Source organism: Apaloderma vittatum, unplaced genomic scaffold (genome assembly GCF_000703405.1).
Source record: "Apaloderma vittatum isolate BGI_N311 unplaced genomic scaffold, ASM70340v1 scaffold1266, whole genome shotgun sequence".
In the NCBI taxonomy this organism is placed as follows: Eukaryota; Metazoa; Chordata; class Aves; order Trogoniformes; family Trogonidae; genus Apaloderma; species Apaloderma vittatum.
In genome coordinates, this window is record NW_009722086.1 from 44,424 (window position 1) to 66,551 (window position 22,128).

Sequence of the window (22,128 nt, forward strand, 5' to 3'; positions counted from 1 at the left end):
GTGCAGTACAAAGTGGCATATTGCTCTTCTTGTTTTTTCCTGTACAACTTTAATGATGATTTAATACGCAATTCTGAACAGCCAAATTTTGAAACGTTTTCGTGCAGCTTAAAAGACCTTGAAAAAAAAATCGGTGGAACCATGTATGGGCGCTCAGTTCATTTTTAATTGTGCAGTAGAGAAGGTAGTAGAAACAGACAGATAAAATGTGGTAATGATACAATCAGTTCATACATTATATCTGTAAAGTCGGTGAGTTTTTAAGTGCTTTAATTCTCAGTAGCAGCTCATGAGAAGCTTGCATCTTTGATATTTTGTGTAGTTGTGTGTGCAGATAGCTCATGTTTTATGAGGGTATCGGTCTTAGATGGGTGTGGTGCTATTTATGTTGTATGACATCACAGTATTTCATTGCTCTGTGCTTTTTCTAGTTTAAAACCTGAATCTATAAGGTGCAAGTAATTATTCTGCTGCTTGAGCAAAGCAGCCAAGCAGGTGTATGGTCCTTTTTGATGTTTCGGGTTTATTGATGTTCTCATGCTAAGGCCTGTGCTCGATTGTAGCAGTGCCAGGAATCTAAATGCTTTGAGGCTGAACCTGGGCAATCGAAAGGGCAGCCTTTTAGGAGTTACAGAAAGGGCAATTTGTGGAAGTACAAGTAGACAAATTTTGAGCCAGAGCCAAAACCCAAGAAATCGTTACTTTTGTGTGATCATTTTTTATCAATCTTTGTGTTGAGTGAGGACAAAAAGACCTGGTACACCACTAATTAAATTTTTTTAAAATTACTCTGAAGTGTTAAGCTCCTGAGGAAAAAATATACAAAATACTATTGAAGGAGGTTTATGATATTAAAACACCTTTGAGGTATGTTTTTTGTTGGTGTTCCAAGGGATTTTTAAGGTGTTCTTTAGTGTTTGACTTATGGAGAGCATTGGGTTAGAAAACTAACCTTCTTGGAGCTCTCTCACGGACAGAAAAGCGATGACAGAACAGACTTCGAGCAGCATTAATAAATCACCCAGCCCTGGCAATAATAGTGCCCATTAGGGATGCTCTATTTTTTTTCCCCTTGCTCAGTTTCCAGCTGGACTAATAGAACAGCGCATCAAGCAAAGCTGTAAATAAAAGTTATAACCTAATAGGTGGGCGCTGGAGTGGAACGGACAGGAGCTGAGGCATGGAGGCCTTATTACTGCTCATCAGCAATTATAAACAGGATGAAGTGTCTGGGACTCGCACTGATGTGGCAAGAGCTAATAGAGGCTGGGGGATGACACTGTACCGTGATCAGATGATGCATGTTGATGGGTTTTCACTATCTCATCTTATTGCCTATTTCTGTGATGTGTTGTATTACCCGTTCTGTGCTTCCCTAACTGTTTGGATGGACAGATTGGTTTCCTCCTCAGAGGAGCCTGAGCACAGATACTCAAGCTTGCTTTTTTGCACATATGCTTTGCGTTAGTTGCCAGTACTGGTTGTCTATGAGCCTTCTCAAAGTGGTATGATTATTGTAGATTAAAATCCTCCTAATGGGAAAGATGGTAACAGCCATTCTGTAAACAGATTTAAGGATCTACTGCATTTGTAGAAATTATTTTCACTATTGCCTTGTTCAACAGTACAAAATCACCCTCATTCATTAAAAATAGTGAATATGGTCACCTGAACTCTCTTTTACACTAAATCCATCCCATGCATTTTAGATAAATGTGTTACAACAGATGTGGCTGGAGAATCTGGGTCAATATATCAAAAAAGTTTGTTAAAAGTCAGTTAGAGCTGCGATGATCCTTGCCTCTGAGTTATTATAATTTCAGCTGTTCCTGGAAAGGTTTTTAGGAGCTTGTTAGCACACAATAATTGGTAATATTCACAAAAAACGTCTCTCTGAATCTTTTCTCTATCACAGTCTAGCACATTTCTGTGCTAGACATCTAAATCATCTCTTTACTAAACCGCAGTGAAAAAAAATGCTTTGAAATTTAGCCTGTACTTGCTTTAATCTACAGAGAAGTTTTGCAGACATCTTCATAGTTCATACATTAATCACCCATGCTGTTTATTTCTGAAGAGAATTTTCTTCTGAGTAGTGGAAAAAATACAACACTGAGAAATAAAAAGGTGTGCAGCAGCATGACAGCATGTGAAAACTGTCTCCTATCCTTGTCTATTCAGTTCAGCCAGAATAAAATAAATATGTTATTTTTCTATCATCTCATGATATTAGGACGGGAATACTTAGATCTGTCTGTGTTAAAGTACACTAAGCTGAGATGAATAGAAACTCGTCCTTTTCATAGTTGTTATTTCTTTGAAATTAACTTTCACAATTACTGGTTCCCAGATGTTCCTTTCTTTTGCGTTGCTCATCAAGTGAGGAAGCTTGGTAGCTGAAGTGGCCAAAGGGACAAAAAACACAATATGACTGTGGAAGCCCTATTTCACATACTCTAGAGATGAATTAGAAATAAGAACAGACAATCTTTTGAAGATGTTTATAAAACGTGCTGCTTTCCCACTGTGTGGTAGGTACATCAGGGTATTTCTGTAGTTAGCTACCTTGTGCAGAAAGTGGGATTTGGTAGCTGCTAGTGTGAGCAGCAGAACTGTTTAGCAATTTAAGTAGATTTTGGTTATCCAGGGCTGCAGAGGTTATGAAAAACAAGCTTCTCCTCCCTTATGAGCAGGAAAAAACCTAATAATACAATAGAATTAAATAATAATCAAAATATATATGTGGATGGGCAGTAAGAGTCTCCTGGCCTATGTAACCTCCCAACAAGTGTGGAGACTCACACCTCTGTGTTACTCAGAATATTCCCAACTGTTTGAGATCATACCTTCTTGTCAGTTCATCCAGAGTTTTTAAGTCCAGCATCCTAATAGAGAATGTCCTCCAGGTACTTTAAAACTGTTACTTCTGCTACCTGTGTTTATCCTCTTAAAGCATAGATTGCATTAGGCTGGAAGGGACCTTTAAAGGTCACCTAGTTCAACCCCCCTGCAGTGAGCAGGGACAGCTTTAAGTAGACCAGGTTCCTCAGAGCCCCATCAAGCCTGACCTTGAATGTCTTCAGGGATGGGGCCTCCACCACCTCTCTGGGCAACATGTTCCAGTGTTTCAGCACCCTCATTGTAACAAATCACCCAAATTCATCTTCTTGTATCCTTTGTGCTGTTCAGATATGCCCTTGAACTTGCCTCTTTCGTTCTTACTTCACCAAGTAACCTGTTTTAAGTATTTGATTATTCGTAAGTCCATTCCAATCTCTTCTTGCTGCTCTTGATTCATATTTTTCATCCTTTTTCATTTTCGTATCTTGAATCTCATTACAAAAAAAGACCACATTCCCCATAGAACAACTTGGAGGAAAATGTGCTTAAGCCAAGAGGACAGGATGATCTCTTGAGAGGAGTTCACACTGAATTGTAAGCCAGTAGGACAATTATTTTGAATGTCAAAGGTAGCACTGGACGATAGAAGAATAGTAAACACCATCTCTGAATTAGCTGTGTTAGGAAGAGTATAGCTGGCAGATCAAGGGAAGAGGTTTTTCCCCTTTAGTGTGTAGCGGAACAGGTACCTACAGAGGCTGTGCAACCTTAATGCTTGCAGTTTTGAACATGGACCCTGAGCAACCTGACACAGCTTTCATGTTTATACTGCACTGTGCAGCAGGCTGCACTAGGTGATCCCCAGAAATCCCTTCCAATGTAGTTTTTCAGTGGCACCAACAGAAACCAAATACGGTTTGAGTGGTGATTAAAGGTATTTAGTCTAACCTCAGTAGCATTCCTAACACTTAAAGAGAGCTGAGGCTGGTGGGCTCTGGAAGAGCAGCGCCGAGTGCCTGCAGCATTGCAGGGAAGAGCCAGGAGAAGAGACTCTTGCAATGGTGGGAGAGTTGGGACGGTCAACAAAGCAAGGAGCCAGAAGAAGGGTCCTTGCTCAGGGTTCTCAGTGGCCCTGAGCAGGATAAGCGAAATGTGCTTTGGTTAATAAGATGCTTTCCTGTCCTGAAAACATGTGCTGCATTGCTTTCTCACCACTTTCTCTCTGTGGTTTGATAAGGGCTTTTCAGTCTGGTTGGTGAAAGTCTTGCCAAATGCAAAATTTTATTATCTTTTTAAAATTCAGATATGACACATCTTTATATTAAAGTCTTAGGGAATTATGACTAAGGATTTGTCCTCAAATTCATTAAAAAGAAAGAGTAAATATTTTATTTGTTACGTATATGTTGATTTAAACAAAACAACTTTACCTTGAATATTTTTTTAGTGGTTTCATGCCGTGTTTAGCTTTCAAAATTGTCAGGATCTCTCTGATCAGTTAAACTGGCCTTTGATAGCAGATACATAGTTATTACTAGAGAATACATATCTGTTAAGCTGACTTGGCGTTACGCTCCCAACAGCTCTGAATTCCTTATTTCATTACCAGCTTCTACCCACAGACTGCTGCAAAGCCATTCCCAAATAACAAAACCACAGCTCATAATGTAAATAAACCACACCTCCAATAATTTTAAGGGCAAAGAAATCAGGGTTACATCTTGTGTTTCCCACCTACAACCCCTTCCTAAAACATAATAAATATATATATTGGAACAAGACTGGGGGATCTTAGGGTTTGGTAGACAATATGGAGGATGTCTCAAAGAATAGCTGAGATCATTAACTTCAAAATCTGTGAGGAACTCCGCTCCTGTCAGCCTGGTTTGATTTTTACCTCAGTGTGGTGCAGTCAGCACCTTGATCTGATCTGTACAGATCGGACAACTCTCTTATTGGTTTACTTTCACAAATGTGACACAGCTTTTTATTGCTTAAAATTTCTTATTTTACCGCACTGGGGGTTTTTAAAACAAATTCAGCATTAAATAACTGGCCTGAAATAGATTTTAAAACACATAGCCACTTACATTTGCTTTTTAATAGTTTAGGTTTGTTTGCCATCTTAAAACAGATGTAACATGCAGAGAGCTAATCCATGATCCTGCTACTGCTCTACTTTTTTTTGTGAAAACAGTGCCCCAAAGGTTTCATCTGACTTGTGGCAAAGGCCTCTGTTGTGACTAATTATTTCAGTGAGCATCAGACAGCTTTCAAGTACAAGTTTTCAGTACTTTCCATTTAGATATTAATTTTCATAAGGACTTAAAAATATGTCGAAGTAATTCTAGAGTCTCTTGGAAGTATGCTTAAGTCTGAGTGTACACAGGGGGAAAGTGTCTCTTCCTACAAAGTGAGGCTTTTATAAATATTTGTATATTAATTGAATTGTCATGCAAACAAGTTACAAATTTTTCCTATTCCTGTGCCAAATTATTTCCTATAACATAAACTTCAGGGAATAAGTAATGAAACCAACATCTTGAGGCAAAAGAGGGTTGAAAAAGAGCTGGATGTAAGATACAGGACAGTGCATGTGCTGTTGCATCCTCTGAGTCTCATTGATCGGTTCAACCTCTCCATTTGGGTAGATCTGGTCTGTGGCTCAGGTTAGTGTAGGCGCTTCCCAAATATGTCTTGTCAAAGCAGTAAGACCTGCCCAGTAAACCAGCCTGACTTCTGATGAAGACAGCACTCAGGGGTACAGAAATTGTCTTCTTTGCTAGGGCTGGTTGTTTTTTCCCCACAAACATTGCTAGGAAAAGTAACACAATCAAAATATAAACTGTTTTTAAAGCTTTATTTAAAATAACTGAGTCAAACCCAAGTGTATTTTGAAGATAGATTAGCTGTACATTTCAGCACCTACTCTTAATGCACTTGGTGAGATTTTTATCAAAATACAAGAGCTCTTAGGCTTTTTCCTTAACATCACTCAGATACAGTCCTTGGAATTATAGTCTCTCATTGCAAGATTTCTGTTGCTAATGGCATCACTGAGGTTCTGCAGTTAATGACAAATAAGTTTTTTGAAAGATAAATACTGGAAATACATTTTTTTTTCACTCCTAGAAGGAGTGAGTTCTTTACAATTCCTCTTCTGAATCTGTGACTTAGCCTTGGAAAACCCTCATTACACTGGTGCGGGGGGAAGAGCATGCTAAGGAAACCTCAATGTAGGAATGAAAAATAACAGAGCAAGTAGTTTCTATGTAGAACTGGTTTTAGGCTATTGGTTTGAAGAATTACCTTCTCGAATACTGTATGCCATCTGATTGATGAGGATATAGCTGGAGTATGCTACCAGGATTCTGAAGCAGAACAGCACTGCTTATTTATACACTCTTGAGCCAACTAGTGAATATTCAATATTTATAGCATTATCTGTTCTTGTTAATATTAGAGAATTTCACAAAGCATAAGAGCAAACCCAAAACTATTATATTGCTTAATGCTTTTGAATTTCCCATTTTATCTGAACCAGTGTAAGCTTATTTGTATGTGTTTGTACATACATATTCATATATGTAAATATAATCATTTGAATATTAGTAAGTAGCCTTCGGGTGCTGTGGAATGGGCAGAATGTCCCGTATTTGCCTTCGTAACTTTTTCATCGTGTGTTATTCCCATGTTACAGCTTTCTCCTTCCTTTTTGTGTTTCTGTTCTTCTATTTAGCTACCAGCATTTGTGCATTATTCCTTCACTTAATCCCATTCTGATTATTCAGGCCATTTATGATATCATTTGTTCTCCAACTTCTTTGTCCCTCTCCCTAACCTAACCCTATGCTGCTAAAATACGTAATTTAATAACGAGAAAATAAGTTCAAATTGACACCTGCAAAATTTTTTTATTTTTTTTTTAACTGGTGAATTTGCTATTTTGGCCTTTTTTCTCTTCTGGCCTTCTCAAGGTTTGTTCTTTATCACAGTTGGAATATACGAAGGTCTTGAGATCCTGTTTGTCAGCTATTAAAAATACCCAACAGCCTAAAGCAGCTTACCTTAACACCCTTAAAGCAGTATGAAGCTTCTACGCTGCACAAATTGCTCCCAGTAATCAAGACAGCAGAAATTCAGCGTTGTGCCTGCACACAGCGGCAGTCACTCCCTGCGCATGATTTTGCAGCCAGCAGCTGGTTTTAAACATGTTCTTCAGCTCTTTGCCCTTGTGGCAAGGGATAGGCAGCGAGCACTAGGCCCAGAGCTCAGCAGGACTCTCTTCCCTGTTCTCTCCACAAAGGCACCTGTTGCGGGTACCAGAGGTGCACAGATTTGGCCCGCTGGTGTAATTTGGGAAAGGAACCCCACGTGCCTGGTTTTATCAGAACAAGGTCCTTCTTTCAGGCAGCAGCAACAGGAGCGGCCATTGCCTGTGGAAATATTTCAACTTGTTGAAATGCCCAAAGTTAATCCAAAAAAGGAATTGTGCAGCACAGGTGCCTGAATACTTTTAAATATGTACTTGTTTGAGTTGATTGGGCATGTAAGTAAAAATGTTTGAGAAGTAAATGAACATTTCATAGAATCATAGAATGGCCTAGGCTGGAAGGGACCTTAGAGATCATCCAGTCCAACCTCCCTGTTTTGGGCAGGGACGCCACCTCTCGACTAGACCAGGCAACACATGGAGACTGAGCGGGAATCGAACCCGCGACTTCAGTGTTGGTCCTTGTTGTCAGCACCGTGCTCAAACCACTGAGCTCACCGACCCCCTGAAGTAAAGACTTGTTGACATCGGTGGGGGGAGCAATGCAAGAATTTTAACTATAAAACAGGTGCAGTATGGAGCCTAAATATAAGATGAAAGCTAATTAGTTTTTCGCTTAATTTAGTGATTATGAAATTTATTGTCAAGAAAGGATAATAGGCATTTTTATACTTTTTATAATTGCAATGTAGTTAAAATGCATGTGGTAGTCTATGTAGTTCACTGTTTGTCACACAGTTTTCAACGTGCATTTCATTCACCTGGGTTACTGGCACTAGATCAATCTCTTCTGTTTCATTAGAGGTGGTAGTTAATAGCTTCATTAAGCTGCAGTACAGTATACTTCCTTTCTGATGAATGAGAGTACCAACAGTACCGGTTTAGAGGAAAACAAAAAATATGTAAGAGAGGAAGGAGTTAGCATTTTATTATTGTTTTTAATTATTTTCCCATCCATGAAGCTTAGAATTACAGAATGGCTGAGGGCGGAAGGGGCCTCTGGAGACCATCTGGTCCAATCTCCTTGCTCAGAGCGGGGTCACCTAGAGAAGGCTGAGGGCCAGGCCCAGTCAGGTTTTGAGGACTAAAAAAATTTTTTCTTATATATAAGTAGAGTGTTACTAAAATTGTATGGCTGTGCTCCCACATTTTTCTATTTTCCTGAAAACCTATGCCAGCAGTATTACATACATTAATTCTCGTTCGCACACACACACACATGTATATTTATGTAAAATTTTAACTAGAAAGCAAGTTTTGAAGTTTCATAAGAAACACATATTAGGTTGATGCATGTAAACCACTGGGACTGGGGGACAGCAGCTGCCTGGTTTTCTATAGAAAATAAGGCCCCTGTAGTTTGTCCTACAATAAATTCTGAATCTCTTGGACTGTTTTAATCAAATTTCACAAAGGTATCAAGACCTTGAATGCCCTAATCTCACGTGCAAGTTTTATGAACACGGGCAGCTTAATGCTCAGAGGGGGCAAGTGTGTGTGACATGGGGACACATCAGTGTCCCTGTCTGAAGTGACCCCTCCCTGTGGCCACCAGCTCCTCCCCATCAGGCTCCTCCTCCTCTCTGAGGGCGGCTGGTGGCCGGGGGACCCACCTTGCCCTGCCCGTGCCCCAGGCTGTCTGGACTCAGGTCAGCTGGAGCGTTGGCCCGGCCAGCGCCCTGCGCTGTTACGCGTCACATTTTGCGGAAGTGTGGCAGCGTACTCGAGCGCCGACAGATGTGCCCTCAGTTAGCCACGTACACAAGTTCTGCGATGCTCTGGAGCGCTCAGCTTTGTGTTTTACAAACGCCTGTTCTCACTGTGCTGGCAAAGTGCTCAGTACCGCACGAGGTTGATTCTTCTTTCCTCGCAACACATGCTTCACATGTGCCAGCTCTCATTTGGAGGAAATTAGGCCATGCTGTTCTTGAGCTCAAAAATACTACTTACCCTCTAAGTAATATAAGTGCTAAATTTCATTTTGTCACTGTTTTTAAGTGTCTGTTAAAAAACCCAATACTTTTAAGTCACTATCTGTGACAGTGGCCTCATTCTTAATCTCTGTGGCAGAGGGAAAAGGTGAACTTTGCTGACACAATTTGTAGCGCATCGGTAGTGTTTCACATTTGTAATGTCTTGCAGCAATTCTTTCAGTTATGAATGTTAAACAGCTAGGCTAGAAGTTTGAGGGTTTTTTTGCTGGTTGGTTGTTTTTACTCATTAGATCTGGAAACAACTATTGTTGAATGGTTCTGGTAACTGCTGAGAAATAACTTCTGTAATGCAACTTCTGGAGGTTAGTTATAGGCTCCAGAGTGATTTCACAGGGAGCATCCTGAGGCAAAGAAGCAGCTGACGGGACTTGAGTTCTGTCAGGACTGTTCCTGTGTGGTGTCCCTGCTCCACGTTGTATAGGGACAATGACTTTTAGTGCAGTTGCTTTTAGATTCCATGGAGGGGAAAAAATAAACTGGTGAAGTGTGATGCTAAAGGCAGTGCAATGATACTAAAAAAGAGATTGCATGGCTCAATGCAACCAAAGTTTCTGTGTAAGAATTTTTGAGACGTTTGTCTGTAGTTTTTTAAGAAAAATTGAGGTGTGTTCACACAAGAAATTAATAATCTAGGAGCATGAGCGCTTTCAAAGTGGCGTGTGCTTAGGTTTCTGACGCAGCTTTGAGATACAGTCAGGACTGCATGAGAGGACGAGATGTTCATCTCAATTAAAATATCAGAGTTTCGAAATTGCTATTTCCCCAGCATTATACAGCAACAGGGTGGTCACAGTTGTCAAACTTGCCTCGTAAGATGTTAATCTTGAATTTCTCTCTCTTCATAAATAATCAACATGCGAATGGGTTTTGGAACAACTGTGTTAATTTTAGGTTCATCTGAAGTAGAGGAGATGGTTTTAAATTATGATTCTGGTAAATGCAATAGGAAAGATTTGTAAAGAGGCAGTTTTCTCTAGATGAAATTTCTAATGCATAATCAACATGCCAGGGAATTAAGTAATCTCTCATCTAAAAGTGAAATAATGAAGGAAAAAAAACACGTAGAAACTGGCAACAAGGTACTACTCAAACTTCAGCTAATCCCTGTATGTCATTATTGGCTCTGACCATACCAGTTTCTTCATGGGCACAGGTTTTGACAAAAGCTCAGGCTCCTTTTAAAATAGAGGAGATGGCAGTGATGTTTGAGGGTCTACTAATTATTGCTTTACTAGTCTTTGCACCAACAGCAGAGACCATAAATGTCAGTTTGTCAGTGTGATGAGTTCTTTATGGAAAGGAAAAGAAACCCGAGTGCCTCAGAAGCTGTCATCAAATCAGAGATTAAACCAATTCGTCTCATTCTTAAAGCAAGCAGCAGCAGAGGAGGGTACTTCTTTCTCTTACTACTCTCCTATCTTGTCCTTTCTTCCTCCTTCCCTATTACATTTTCTCAGGCTATGTCTCTGCTGGGTTTAGAGTTTCCCAGCCTCCCCCCAAAATCGTGAGGGTTAGTGAAGCCATGTGCACATAGCCTGCGAACTCCTCCGTGGCAGCAGAGTAATAGAGTGGGATTCAGCTCTGACAGTTGTAACAGCATTTATTTGGAACATTTTGCTGGGATGAAGGTTGGACTAGATGATCTTCAGAGGTCCCTTCCAACCCCTAACATTCTGTGATTCTGTGATTTTGAAGGGAGAGCATGAGTAATGAAGACAAGAACAGTGACATAAAGGAGCAAATATTAGTTTCTGTCCAAGACAGCAGAATTTTTAAGAACACTGCTCTGCTTTTTGTTTCCAGATAAGCCTCCAGTTTTGGGCTTGCTCAGCTGAATTACTTTGTTCTCTCATTTCAAATGAGTTTGACAGAATCACCACAGCTGGAAGAATCTCCATCATCAGATAGAGATTAGAATTATTTCTTAATTCTGAGTTAAAACTGCAATGGGAAAGTGTCAGTGGTATTGCCGTGCCAAGCAATTTCTCTATGAAATTTTGAAGATGTTTCATCTCCATTGTTTTTCTTCATTTTTACAGAAAAGTTCTATGATTTTTGACATCTGTGGACACAGGGAAAGTGTTGAGTTTGGGGTTTTTTTCTTTTCTTTTTCATCAGTTGGCTTAAGGTTAATGCTAAAATGCAGATTGACTGTGGATAACTTTTCTTAAAAGCAAAGCAAGAAGTTATTCTTGTTGCATGGACCATGCTTCTACGGCAAGCCACTGACAGTCACTGCCTGAAAGAATCCTCTGTAGCCTTTTTTGATTGTTTCACACTGAGAACTTACTCTTGAGTCTCATTGCAGCACTTCACCCTGTTTCTGGTTTTTTTTTTCCTGCAGTCCAGGTACTAAAGCTGCACATGACAATTTCCTTTTGCTATTGGATCTCTGAACATTAATGTTTCAAGATTCCAGGTTCTGGAAGATTGATACTGTGTCCTGCACTGCTTACGTCAGTATTGTGGAAGGCCGTGTGATCTGGAAGAAACACACGCAGGACTGAATCTAAAAGTTCTGCCTTCTGATCTATGCTTTCTCCTTGCTCTTTGTGCTTGCCCATGGGAAGATGGAAATGTGTGTGCTGTTGGTCTGGTTTGTGATGAGCATTAGCTTGGGCTCGTGTGTTCCAGGCACTGTGCAATCAGCGATCAGGGAGCTGGTACTGCCCCTGAAAATCAGGCTAAGTTTGACTCAGTGCTGGCACTGTTTAGTTTATGGCAGAAGGATAAAAATGAGATACCTAAATTTTCATTTTCTATCATATTAACTAACTTCTGTTAATATTCAATTAGTCATTACAAATTAACAGGTAATGTATAATTAAATATTCTAATTATAGGATTACTAGTCTGACTTGGGGTAGCTATTCTTCTCATTAAGGCACATGGCTTCATTAACTGATCAGACACTGGTTGACTCATACACATGAATCCCTTATTTGGATTTCATTATAAGTAGAGCACTGTGGTTTCTATTGGCTCAGAATGCCAAATTTCCTTCTGAGAACTACTAGAACGGCTTATACTTCCAGAAGCAAAGATGTCCAGGAGGTAGCTATTTCAAAATAGCTGCGTATCTGTTTGAGTAACGAATAAACTACAAATCACATAGTTCCCCATCTTTGGCAGCAAGGTGGGCTGGAACAGCGTTGTGCTGAACCCTGAGCAAGCCAGGTCACAGCACACAAGCTTGTCCGAGGGTGCACCCTCCAGCCGAACCGGCTTTCCCAGGCACTCTGAATCACAGAATCATCGGCGTAGGAAGGGACCTCTAGAGATCATCTAGTCCAACCTCAAGACAAGTGTCTCTGGGACAGAACTGTCGCCTTGGAGTACTGAGCCGGGATCTCTGTTCAGGGAGTTGGGCTGTCTGCTCAGGGGATCTTTCTCTTGCATCATCTTCTGCAGAAATTTAATTTAAGATGGGGCTAGTTGTTCCATAACTGCGTGAATTCATTATGCGCTACTTTCTTTTCCTTGTCCTGCACAGCCAGGCACGCAGAGGTAAAGTACATTATGCACTGAATGTTGGTATAGGCCTTGCAGATGTATTTTGTAAGGTGTAAATTGTAATCTGTGACACTGATCAAAAAGAGGGCTGTATTGAGGCAGACATCAGATAAAATTATTGCAGCTTAATAAAAACTTATCACCTGTATACTGTGCAGAAAGCAGTTTGATTTTCTGTGAAATGTGAGATGCAGAGACTTTGTACTTACTGTAAAGCCAGGCACATTTTCAGCGTATTTTAAGAGCAGTATGACAGAAATAGACGCAAGTGAGGCAAGTTGAGTATTTGTAATGGCTGTAATAATGGAGTCCCAACAACTGGAAGAACAATGAGCCAAGGTCTGAAATGCAGGTAAGAAGAGTTAGCTCACGCTGTGTGTGAGGAACCAGGGTTAGGTAACCGAGCATTTCCCAGAGGGAGAGGCTAGCAGGTATTCCTCATCGCAGTTCATTAGGTGTTTGCTCAAGGAAAGTCATAATGTTGATAAGCAGAGGATCAGATAAGATCATTGAAATAACAAGGATATGGACAGTGTTTTAGCCATGGCAGTTATCTTTTTCTGGCTAATCCAGGACAGCACGCAATGGAAACAAAGGTAAAAACATGTTCAGTAGCCTACTGTCCTGCCAAAAAGGTATGGTTATCTTGTTATTTGTTGAATTAATGTCCTTTCAGAATGGGTTTATCTGAACTAATGCTTTTTTTTTCCTCAATCACCGTCTTGCACTAGAACACTGACTGATTGCAGTAATTGCAGTTAGCTTCATTGGAACACTACTACAAACAATGTAATTTCTAGTCCAGTTTGAATTAAATCTATTTGCAGCTTCTATTAAAAGGAAATACAGAATTGATCCCATTACGAACAGATTTGGTAAAGGAAAATGTCTTTTCTAGCCTGACCTGACTCAGATGGCAGAGCAGCAGATCTGCTGAAATCCACTGCCTCTGACATGCCACAAAAATAAGGCCTGGGCATCCCGCGTTCCAGCCAGTCATGTGCACTTCATGTGCTGCTCTAGAGCCCTGGTCAATATACTCTCTATTGTAAAAGACCACAAACCAAGCAAACAAACAAAGGCACCACCTGAAATAACACTGTCCCGAACTTCCTAAGGCTTTCCACAGACTATTTTCTTAAAAGATGAACTTTGTAAAGTTATTAATGCGAGTAGTATTCTGACTGATTCTTTTAAAATGGCGAGCGCTTTGGATTTGTAGCGTGCGTGTGCAGGTGAGGCTTATCTTGTTTGGATTTGCATCATTGCTGTGTACTAATTTAGATTTAAATGGTTATCCATGCAGAAAGAGAGGGGAGCACAGTGTAGTGTTTTCATGTACTGCCTTCAGTCGTAAGAGATAGTTTACATCTTGTGCCTTACAAATCTCCCTCCTGCCCAGGGAGGAAATAGATTGAACCTGCATTCAGTTGGCTTTGATCAACAGCCTCCTTCAGTTAGTTTGTGCAGGGAGAAGGAGCACAGGAGAAACTATGAGGTGACATATGAAGCCTGCAGTTGTTCAGGATGGTGGGTACTCTACACGTGTCTCTGTATGACCCAGCTGGGGCTGGAAGAAAACTAATCAGTTCATTTTATATTCAGTACTGCCAGCAGGAGGGGTTCTTACAGGGAACAAAGATAATTTGTCCTTTACATGATGCTCATTTTGGTTGTTAAGAAAATGTGTATATGCAATAGAATGGGAAGTATCACGCTGCTCGGTGGTGACCCCAACTGAAAGCAATATACCTTCAATCTGTCCAAAGGGGTGCCTGAGCAAGGAAGTTCTAATATTTTTCCTAAAATATTTGTTGTGAATACGACAGATTCACAGTCGGAGAGTGAGGCTTCTCCTGTGAAACGGCCACGGCTACTGGATGACAGTAATGACAGGCCTGAAGAACCCAGTCGATCCAAACAGAAGAGTAGACGCCGATGCTTCCAGTGCCAAACAAAACTGGAGCTAGTACAGCAGGAACTGGGATCGTGTCGCTGTGGTGAGTACCGTTTGTCAGTAGCATCTGGCTTTGTAACGCCGCTGTGCTCGGATCCATATCAGAGTGGAGACACAGGGAACACTTGAATGTTTTTTATCTTTCAAAGATACTTTAAACAGAAGCTGTAGCTTCCACTGGTAAGCAAAAGTTGTAAGATCGCTGCTCGGTCCCCATGTGTTGCCTGATCTAGTTGAGAGGCATCCCTGCCCATGACAGGGAGGTTGGATTAAATGATCTCTAAGGTCCCTTCCAACCTAGGCCATTCTATGATCCTATGAATCTAATTAGTTCCTGTTTAATTTCCCCTTTGAAACTTTGGCCTTGATATCCAGCCTTGTCTCAAGAGATCTTAGACGTTAACGAATTTAGCTTCAGAAGTCCCTGTAGGGCGGGAGCGTGTCATACCCACTTGAAAGAAGAAAGACGAAGCACATCACTAAATATCCAAGGATGACAAACGTTTTACAGACCTTAAAAGAATGTGGGTCAGGTTCTACATTCTGCATTTTATAATTACATTGTTATTAAAAAGTTAAAACCCAAAAATCCTTACTGAAAATGTTTTCGTTCTCAGCTAGCTGTTGGGGGCCAAGACTTGTTCACCATAGATTTGAAATCATCCAACCTGTTTTTTCCAAAGTGGAAGGCACTGTTCAGCTAATTGAATGGAGGATGATAATCTCATGCAGACAGCTAATTTGGGGTTTCATATTACATGCAAATAATCTTTCTGAAGCAATAATTAATGTGACTCTGTTCCGGAGGAGATGCTCTCTCCTTCATGGAACAGTTGTGTTCATAACTAATTTAAATGTTTTCATCAAACCTGGTGATAATCAGCAGGTAAAACTACTGTGTGCATTATTTTTTCATATAATGATGTATTGAAGGCTTACACTTGTGTGCTCTGACCATGTGTGTATTGATACATTTGGAGAAGTTGTTTAGTTACTTCACTGTGTCTCAGCAGACGGCTAATTTCTAAGGGATTTGCATGAACTATAGGTGCAACTCACATTGCCCCTCTGAAATGCAGAGCATTCTGTTAAGATGTTTTCTAACAGAAGGTGTGTCCTTCTGAGCAGCAGTGGCAAGAGAAAAGATTGGCTAAGCTCATTACAAAGCCCCAGTTCATGAATTCTGTATTGAATACTTAATGTCAAGTGAAGAGATAGAAAGCTGCAAAGATTCTGTGTTATCCTTTGTTCTTTTCTTCAGTGTTTACCTCTCTTCAGCCTTTAGAGATTAGCTGTTGTGTTGTGCTCTTTTGGACATGAGACAGGCTTTGTTTCAGAAACAAGAGATTACTACAGAACTAACACACATTATCTGTGAAGCTACCAAACATGAAATAATGAAAAGCTGAAATTCTTTTTAGGGAAATCATGTGGCTGGATACTTTGGAGTATCCAGTAAGTTTTTTATTGAAGAAATTGGGCACTATCGATGACACAGTTTGGTATGGCTCTTTCTGCTCAGCATGGTTGAGGCAGGATTTTCTGCTCTTTGTCTGCTGCTGTTACGTATCAGTTGACAGAGACTGCTCACAGGTATCTGACTGAAATAGAAAAATCTTCCCTAATATTGGGAGCATGAGAGTTCTACAAATTTGAGGAGAATTGGAGAAAAGATGACTTGGTGATTCTGCAAAATTAGACCTATGTAAGAGCATTTTAAAAGTCCTTCCACTGATCAGTAAAGTTTTCAAAATTATAAAATAAGACCTGTTTTGTTTTTTTTTCTGTAAACTGAATGATGAATATAGCTGGTTCATTCCTCTCAAGTTTTCTTGAAGTAATTCCATAATTCAATATTATTGCAATATAAACATTGTAGGAATTATTCTTTAAATTGTTTCCACTAGATATATACAGCCTTGTGGAAATATTTCTGTTAAAGTTCGTAAAATGTGTTCATAAAACATGAATATGAAACAAAAAATTCTGAGCTCCTCACCAGTGAGGAAATGAAAATGTGCATTCCTACATTAGATACTACATTGTACATAGGATGTATAATAACATTTATATTCCTTGCATTTAATGAGAGAAGTGGGAGACACGAGTCTATTTCCCTGTTCACAACACAGCTGAAAAGCATGGAGATCTTTGTTTTTTTCTGTGTAGCTGTAGTGTTTCATTAATACTTTATTCAGTATGTATGCATTATCTCTAACAAAATGCTCTCATGTGATGTGTAAATAGGCATACCCTGCACTAGTTACTTTTAATAGTAATACTAATAAGCAAACAAAACCCTGCCACTGAGGAACACAGGTCACCTCAGCTTCACGTCACCTAAACTGCTTTACCAGTCTCATCAGTATGTAGCTTTCGGCATTTCTAAAGAAGCTGCCTTAGAATCATCCTCACTAACCTTGCCCTCCTAGCTGTAAAACTGGGTTGCCTTAAGTCATGAATGGCAAGCCAGATCAAAATCCCTGGGAAGGGGGTGATCCACAATGGGACAGAATAAATATGTTAAAATTCTCCTTCATTTAAAGTGTTTTCTAAATCTGTATGTGATCAGGTTATCCTTTTTGTCATAATATGAAGCACAGGTGATGATACATGTTTACCTGGAATTGTTGGAAATGGAATCAACTGGTGTAAAACAAGCATGTATATATTCTTCAAAAGTAATGGTCAAGGTACAACATTGTTTGATCTGGACTCTGGATCATTGCTATAAAATTAACCCTTAACTGAAGCAATGGGGAAAAAATGTGGGAAAAAAGTTTAAATGTTAAAGGAGATTCTGATAGTCAGGAAGTCAGACATGGAGACATGATCTTTATAAGGACAAATGTTTGTGTTTGCTTGGACATAAGGAAAAAGGATTTGTTGTTCCAAAGTTGTGTCTGAAACACTGATGCTAAAATTCAAATTAACTCTTTAAGGCTCCTCAGAACAGAAATTCTTACTGTGTGCGGTTACACATGTTCTTGTCCTAGTGTTAAAAGTATTGGAAATCATCTCCTTTTTAAGCCAATGTGTCCTCTTGGCTCTTCTAGTGAGATTTTGAGTGAGACGAATGTCCCAGTTTAGCAGCTGGCCCAGCCCCAACCCTTGACATCATATTCGAAAGAAAAGTCTGTACGTACTGGGCAATGTTTTGATATTGACGTACCTGCAGATGTCAGTTCAGTGTAACTGAGGCTTGTCCAACAGGGGCACAACTCTTTTTAAAAGGGGACAGAGAGGGTGGGCTGCTGCTTTACACCAAATTCTGAGATCGTTGGGAAACCGCTGCATTGGCTCTACTGTCTCCTGTAAGACCTGTCCATAGAGAGGTGATCCTGCTGAGCTCATTCCCTCAACACTACATGGAATTTTAAACAGATTCGACAGTGCTGCAGGACTTTGCTATGAAGCAAAACAATCCACTACTGTGAAAGGAGTTCCAGTAAGGGTTCTTCAAATTCAAACACAACAGTTTTCAGCTGTAGAAAAGCTTGTTTGTTTTCTTACACACATACTCTCAAGATCTTTTTTCATTCTGCTTCCCCTCTGTACAAGTTATTAACTGCTGACAAGAAATTCACATCTCATAAATAATGCTTAAGAGCCATTGCTACATAAATTGAATGTGTTATGAATTGTGATAGGCCTTTTTGTAGCGTTCTGTGCCTGGAGCAGGAAGAACAGAGGATGTCATTTTCATTAATTTCTAATGAGGTGCCAATTAAAGGCAAGGAAGGAACTCAGAAGGGAAGAGTCACAGAGCTCCCCTGAATCCTGTACCCTGGGGCTGTCAAATGAGCTGCTGCCAAGCCTCCTCTGAAAGTTCCAGTAAATTACAAACTCATCCAGAGCACACACAGACAAATTCGGCTTCCCTTTGATCTTCAAAAGAGCAATTTGTAAGACGAGTTCTGAGACTTTTCACATGGCAAACTGGGGGAAGTGATAGGAATTGTTAATTGCTGATGCACTTTGCAAGCTTCAGTGAGAAAGAGAAATTTTTAAATGAATTCTCATTTTGTGCCTCTCTGACTGGATAACCTTTAAATCAACACTACTAGAACAAAACCAGCTTCCTATGAAACGTTTCTAGATGACAGTTACAGCAGGCATATTTTCCAGACGGCGATGTTCTCTGCTTTTGGGTGGACCCTTCAATAGTTTAGTGTTTTATGACACATAACAATTGTATTGAAATAATGTATTTATTTAATACTAGATTTAATAGGCATCTGTATCATCAGGAATTACAGGAATCATATTCCTGAAGTTACTTTCTATTATAGTATTTCAACTGGAAGTGTAAGCAGTGCAAAATCAATCACCTGTGATCCCTGATCTGAAAATTGTCAGTTCCGTGATGTGATAAGGAAGTGGTTACCACAAACTTGCAAAGAAACTAGGGGCAGCAAATTTGTGAGTGAAAATAGCTTTATAACACAGAGTTCTGGAAATGTGTTTTAGAAGAGGGCTGGTTGATTATTTGCAAATTACTTTATAAATTTATGGGCCTTGTCTTAATTACTTGACTAGATGTATATCGCTACTAAAAGATATATGTTGCTACTAAATGAATTTGTGTATGTTTTTAAAAGATACGGAGCTGTGAACTTCTAAGCCATAGAAATGATTTGCACAGAAAGCATAACTTAATTTCATGGCAGAGGCTTAGTACTTTTATAGGAGAAAATAATTCTGGTATCGCTTGCTGTGTAAAGCCAACACACAAGAAATCTGCAGCAGTCTTTAATATTGTTGGAATTGTATAAGACGTTCGATGATACTTGAGCTGATCAGTAAAGACATTTCACATCTGTCATGTTAGATCCTGTTCGTGTCAGCAGTTAAAGAAAAATCAGTACGGTGTGCCAGCCAGCTCTTCAGCAGCTTTTGTGTAGGACCGTTTGCTATTTGTAAGCCACGTCCTAATGGACACGGCTGTGGCTCAGGCTCCACCTATCCAGAACTCTTGGCAATCAATGGGCTGGCTAAGCGTCGCGGGTTAGGGCTGGGCCAGCCACTAAACGCTCTCTAACCCCATGTTCCCCCAAAACGGGAAGGAAAAGGGAATGAGGCAGAGAGACTTACGGGTTAGGAAAGAAAAAACAGAGCAGCTTTAATGAAACAGTAAAGGAAATAATAGTGAAATGATAAAAATAAAGAACTATATACATCTATATATAAGCCCGATATTAATCCCCACTGATGCTGCAGAGCAGGCAGCACTGGGGAAGCCCCAGGCTCAGCAGCAGCGGGAGCTGGACACAGGAGCTGGATTCGGGCACTCAGGATCCAGATCAAAAGCAGGAGATCAGATGGAGTCCTCTCTGGACACCGGCCACTGCAGAAAGAGGAAAAGACTAGAAACTCTCATGATCACTCAATTTATGCTCAATATGACATATATGGGATGGAATACTCTTGTTGGTCACCTGTCCCGTCTATTACGCCCCGGAGGTGCAACCTTTTACTTCCTTGTGACCCCTCTTACTACCCAGCACCCTCAGCGTGGCACACAGGAGCCTGCAGTGGCCTTGGTCACTGTAGGAATAAGTATCAGCAAGAGCCTTTCTGCATCCCAGTCCCAGGCAGTAACTGCAAACATCAGGTGTTATCACTGCCAGTAGCACACACTGTCTGCAAAAACATGCTGCGAACTTCAGAAAGTGCAGCCTTTTAGAAGAGACTAAACTGGAAAGTAAAAATCACTAAACAGAACTGGGATTTTTTAGCTCAAACCAGGACACTAAGATACCAGCCCTTAGATAGTAGTGCCACAGGGAGATGTTGCTGATTTGTTTCTGTGCTTCTCAGATAGGAATGTCAAGGTTCTTGTGTTCTTTGGCGAGAGTGGGTCCTTAACAGGATGGGAAGTTGCTGAAACCTTCCAGTTCAATCAGACTGCATTGAAAAATAACCAGTCAGTTGTGGTGCGATCTGATGAAACAGTTGTTCGCAGTACTTCTTGCCTGTGTGGACAGAAGATATTTTCTTGGAACTTTACTGGCCTAGGTTGTGTTGTAACAAATTGAACAGTTGAACGGTTATGTATTCAGTGCTTGCTCAGAGCCTGCAGTAACTACAAGCAGAACTCAGGCAAGGGTGAAGGCAAAACATATCATTTTGCAATTTTTGTGAGTTGATAGCAAGTATTGGTGTTTGTCTGTTCCTTGATTTGAAAGGATGCACGTTCACAAATGGCCTCTGCAGCGATAAGACTTTTAGTTGGGAAACAGGAGTGTAACTTTGCTGGTCAGCCAGAGCGCTGCCTCGCTGGGCTCAGTGCATGGAATGAGGGCACAGCACATTGGAGCACACCACAGACTGCTCCTCTACCAGGCTGTAACTTTCCTTCCTAATGAGTTAGGAACTTTATGTCTTTGTAATTTTATCCACATAGATCACTGTGCACTGGTCGTCATGATTGAGATCTAACTACTAAAGCAAACCTCTAGAAAGAGGACATGGATTTTAGTTGTTGCAGTATACAGTGTGCTGTGGGCATCTTGAAGATTGTGCTGAACATTACTTTAATGCAAACTGGATAAATGCCATGTTAAATTTCTATTGCAATTTGGTGAAGTGCCTCATCAAAATGTGATCAAAGTGGGTAGGACTGTCGTGATAAAATGTTTTCTGGTTCCAACATGTTTAATAGCAAGCTGCTTGCTACAGCTCAGCAACACAGAAAATCAACATGTCTGAATAGTTGATAACTCAATTTGTGCCTGACTGTTTTGTGCTTTGTTTCTTATAAGGTTAATGCACAAAACCACTTAAGATTCTGCATTCTCTCCTTAGAGGAGGGGACGGGAAGAAAGAGGCTGTAGTAGTACAAGATGTACATGTCGCATAGTACAGTTGACTTGGACAACAAACTCATTCGTAAAGGAGAAGCTGAACTGTGAAAGAATATAAAACAAGGAGGTAAAGCAACAAACTAAGTATTTGAGTAATCTCAAGATTACTTGCCTAGAGGGGAAAAAACATGTAAATGAATGTTTAGCTACATTGATTGAAAACAAACAGAAAAAATAGGGGCAATGGGACAGGAAATAAATGCCTATTAAATAGATTAAGGAATCATTGACAGTAGCAGAGGTACTCTGACTGATCATTAAAACAAGAAAAAAAACAAGACAGTGGGAACAAAACTGCAAATTTGAGAAGTCATTTGAAAAAAGTGGCTCAAGGGAAAGCTGACCTTAAGGTGATGAGAGAATAAACCCAGGGGGAATGCATTTATCTTGCACTAGAACATTGTTAAAAATAAATGAGCATTAAATCTCTTACAAAATATCCTACATACTAACCCATATCCTGACTTAAGTCTGGCATGTACTAAGGCTTACCAAATTATAAAAATATATTTATATACAAATACTAAAAATTGAAAGTACTTTAAACCATTAATGATTAGATGCAGATTAAGGGAGATCTTACTATCATGAGAAAACATAAACAAGTTGTAAAAACCTGTAATTATGATGGGGACAGGAACAGAACTTTTTTTTAATATTAGTCAAACATACCTTCTAAATTGG

General features: G+C 40.0%; 1 protein-coding gene across 1 annotated transcript in view; it reads left to right on the plus strand.

Moving 5' to 3' along the window:
* ZFAND3 (zinc finger, AN1-type domain 3) overlaps positions 1-22,128 on the plus strand; it is an 80,497-nt gene that overhangs the window by 44,332 nt on the left and 14,037 nt on the right. Inside the window, exon 4 of the mRNA XM_009871617.1 lies at positions 14,451-14,621. Within this exon, the coding sequence (XP_009869919.1) occupies positions 14,451-14,621 (171 nt within the window). The remainder of the gene's footprint in view (positions 1-14,450; positions 14,622-22,128) is intronic.